This window comes from Saccostrea echinata, unplaced genomic scaffold (genome assembly GCF_033153115.1).
Source record: "Saccostrea echinata isolate AGI-Se365-2 ecotype Australia unplaced genomic scaffold, CSIRO_AGI_Sech_v1 ptg000062l, whole genome shotgun sequence".
In the NCBI taxonomy this organism is placed as follows: Eukaryota; Metazoa; Mollusca; class Bivalvia; order Ostreida; family Ostreidae; genus Saccostrea; species Saccostrea echinata.
The window spans coordinates 8283697-8288005 of NW_026889811.1; the positions used below are offsets into that span (position 1 = coordinate 8283697).

Consider the following 4309-nt stretch of genomic DNA (forward strand, 5'->3'; position numbering starts at 1 on the left):
GTTAGTAGGTCATATGTTATGTTAAAAGGATTAAAATCAGAGTTTGTTGAGGTTTTTAAATGGTTAAAAGTTTTGTCTTCATAAATTTGATGTTTCCTTTCAGGAAATTTAATAAAAAAAATTTCTTCGTATAACTTTTCCAAACCGAAACAGAATTTAATCACTAAATATATTATGATTAAGATTTTCATCATATTTAAAAATAAAATTAATACAACTTTTTACATTTAGGAAGATGGCAAACATTTGGAGGGAATCTATTTTGTTCCTTTTCATATCCCTTATCTTTTTTAAAATATCGTCTGCTCTTTTGGAACCAACTCCATTCCCAAACACCTTACGACAATGTTATGAATTAAGGTCGTACAACATGACGCCATCAGATGAAACCGCCATTAGAATTCAAAATGACTGTTACAAGCAGTATCATTACCAACAGATTGCAGAAGGTAAAATTTGGTCGGGACCAAACGTTACCCAGGAGGGTAAAAATTATATCAACAGTTTATTTCGACAGTTATATGTCGAAGTAAATAAGATTTCCACTTCCGACAAGTCCCAAAGACACAAACGACAAGTCGGTATGGGGAGACGTAGACGAGAAGTAAGAAGCCCAGGAGCTTTTCAACCATTTGCTCAGTGTATACAGAGACTGTACAATACGGTAAAACTATAAACTTTTTTATCATTCTCCATCAGTTTTACCTCGAAACTTTACTGGTAAGGGATATATCTTTAATAGTATGTATTCTTATGTTTCTTAATTAATATCAAAAACTAGTTAATTGAACTGAAAACAAATTATTTTTTTTATTCATCTGTTTTCAAAATTCATTAATTTTATTGAGTAATTATAATTACCATAAGAAAATTATCTCAGAAAAAAATACGCATTTGTAAGCTAAATACTTGTGGAAAATGTCTCTACTTTTGGACTCAATACTCACTAAGCAGCTAAAATTATATTTTCCGTCAAATTTTGTTCGCAATAAGAAAGCAGTTCAAATACTTGTTTTGGATATACCAGCATAGTTTAATTTTTTCCAAAGTCCTGTGGTATTAAGAACAAAATTTCAGACAAGTGAAGGGCTATATATATTTTAGAGAGTACAGATGCAGCCCCCACTCAATGCCTATCAAGCCATAGCATCCATTCATACTGGACCTGTACTGGGAACGGCCCATGGAGGACCCGCCTTTCTGCCTTGGCATAGGATTTACTTATTAATGTAAGAAAGGAATTATTGAAAGATTTTTTGTTAATTTAATTGACAGATTTAGTTTCACTCGAAAATCTGCTCTGTGGGTTATCAATTTATTTCTTCATGATAAATAAATTTAAAAAAAGAAAAACTTAACACAACGTTGTCGTAAGTGACATTTGCTAGTATATAGAGTTTATGTCTAGATTAAATTAATTCTTAGGTAGATAGAAAAAAAATATGTGCAGTACTTTTTAGTTTAGAGATCGCATGTAATGGTATCCCAGTACCGTATTGGGACTCGACCGTAGACCATGATATGCAGGACCCAACTATGTCTGTAGTCTGGAGCGAACAATTCTTTGGAAATGGTGATGGTGCTGTAATGACAGGTCCCTTCCAAAATTTTGAAACAGTTATTCCTGGAGATTTCCTTACTAGAGAAATAGGAACAGGTTAACTTAATTAAATACAATTAACTGATCATAAAAAATCCTAATTTTATCTGACACAAGGTAATCTTTGAAAAAATCGTTTTCATATTGTCTTGAACCCCACTCCGTTCAAACTAAAAAAGGGTACATGTATCTACAATGTACTTCAAATGAATCTAAATTTTTCAGCAGGGGTAAATCACGATAATTTTGCTTCTTTACATTTTCCCTCCTTTTATCCAGGTCAGCAGAATTCTCTTTTTACAAAAGAAGGCCTCGCAAGTGTATTGAGTCGAACTAGGTTTCAAGAAATAGTCGAACCAAAAGTTGGTCCTGAATACATTTTCAGCTTAGAGGGGCATCACAACGGCCCACACAATTGGGTGGGAGGTCATCTACCGACCCCAGAGCTAGCTGCGTTTGATCCTGTATTTTTCATGCACCATGCATTTATAGACGCAGTTTGGGAACAATTCAGAAGACGACAAGTTCTGTCCAACATTAATCCAGAGCAAGACTATGCTACGATTACTCCACCTGGACATGGACCAATGGATTTAATGGATTTCCGACCCTATAATTTCCAGCTAAGAAATATAAATGGGTTGTCTCAGACCATAGCGAATCTTGTAAGGTACGAACCCTTCCCAACCTGTGAAAACAACTGTAATTCTAGTCCATTTATGTCATGTGATCCTACCAGAGGAGTATGTGTATCTCAAGCACGCCCTACAGCAATGTTACCACTTGGAATCGGAGGCGCAGCTAGCTTTGCTAGCCAGCCAGGCCAACTTGCAGCCAGTTTGAATGCTCCCTCAGTCTCTCGATTACGAGCACAAGCCCGTGGTCCAATTCGTGGAGGAGGAAGATTTCGCTCGTCTCCATTTACAGACACACGAAATCGTCCAAATACTATAGGTAACGCTCCTGTAGCCCCTGAATTACAGGCATTTAGTGCCCAGCTCAGATCAGGAGGGAGACGAAAGCGAAGGGATATATCCAAAGAACAGGGCACCAATACATCCCTTAATGAACACGTGCAACCCCTGTCTTCATTGGAACGTGCGTATACAAACACCTTTATTATTGACGGAGTAGTGGATGTTACAAGATGGGTTTATGTGCCAGTTCGCGTTATCTATAGCAGATCCTCCAACTCTGATGGCATTGACCCCACACTTGGTGCGAAGAGTCCTCGAAAAAATCCGAAGGAGAACTGCATAGGAGTCAGTTCAGGGGCCTCAAAGGTTTATGTAGCTTCCGGTGGTTTAAACTATTTCGGAAACTATAAGGACTTTACTATCATAGATGAAAGGCAGCCTATCTCCATCACAACAACAGCTGTGGGTATCAAAAACCCAGATTATGGCAAAGGAGAGGTTTTATTTACGGCGTACGACTCCTGTGGGCGGCCATGTCGGCCCCTTTGTTTGACACCTGGGCAAACTAAACAAAAGTACAAGCCTTGTTCCGGAGTCTTCAAGATCTCAACTGCAACTCCAAAAATGTACAAATTTACTTACAAAGATATCTTTACTGTTAACGGTTTAGAACACAATATAGTGGATGTCGGTTCTCTCGAATCCTCTCCCACACTCGTTTTCGTATGTGGAAATGATAAAATATGGCCATGGGAATATTAAGTATTTTGATTGTAATGCAAAAAAAAAAATTGTTCAGATCTTGAGTATCACCTCACCTAAATATTGTATAATAAAAATAAATTCTACATACAAATACTCATTTATCACAACTCGTCTTTAAACAAAACAATGGTCTTGTGTTAATAAGTTTTAACAAGTGAAACTGAAGGTCATGATATGAAGTCAGACTTTGGGAAGTCAGACTATTATTTCATAACATTCAATATTATTTTTATTAGAAAAAATAGTTTTCCCCAAATAAACAATAAATGTCATTTTCTTTTTTAATCTGTTACTTACTTACTGCCCGTGACGCCTTTGGCATATAGGGCAGTAACGAGGGTTCTCCATCCTTGTCTATCACTGGCTAGCTTTTGGAGTGTGCCCCAGCTTCTCTTTTGTTCTTTAAGTTCGGCTTCCACTGTCCGCCGCCAAGTGACTTTGGGCCTACCTCTCTTCCGTTTTCCCTCTGGTGTCCAGAAGAGAGCTGTCTTTATGATGCTGTCCGAGTCCCTTCTAAGTACATGGCCAAGCCAGTTCCAGCGTCTGATGATGATGATTGTGGCCATGTCCTCTTGCTGGCACCTGTTGAGAAGGTCTTGATTTGAGATGGTATTGGGCCAAAATATTCTTAAGATCCCTCTCAAGGACTTTGTATGAAATGTTGACAGCTTGTTCAGGTCGCTCTCTGTCATTCTCCAACACTCTGATCCATACAAAAGGATAGGTAGAATGCAGCTTTTGTATAGTTTCAGCTTTGTTCTTGTTGTGTACTGACTTGATCTCCAAACAGTATGTAGGTTGTTAAAAGCTGCTCTTGCCTTGGATAGTCTCTCTTTGATGTCGGTCTCTGCTCCACCATCTGTTGTTACTTTGCTACCCAAGTATGTAAAGGTGTTGGTACATGGAAGGATGTGATTTTCCACTTTGACCGCTTGTGGGTTGTTTACATTTAGGGTCATGACCTCTGTTTTTTTGGTGTTTATCTTCAGTCCAATGCTTCCTGCATATTTGTGTAGCTTGCTGGTTT

The 4309-nt window shown here is 37.9% G+C and overlaps 1 protein-coding gene across 1 annotated transcript; it reads left to right on the forward strand.

The window, feature by feature from the left end:
• The first annotated feature begins 235 nt into the window (after nucleotides 1-235).
• On the forward strand, nucleotides 236-3279 carry LOC133175254 (tyrosinase-like protein 1). The gene is made up of 4 exons (XM_061310356.1): nucleotides 236-664; nucleotides 1105-1229; nucleotides 1461-1657; nucleotides 1880-3279. The coding sequence occupies exons 1-4, from the start codon at nucleotides 236-238 to the stop codon at nucleotides 3277-3279; spliced, it is 2151 nt and encodes a 716-aa protein (XP_061166340.1).
• The last annotated feature ends 1030 nt before the right edge of the window (nucleotides 3280-4309 follow it).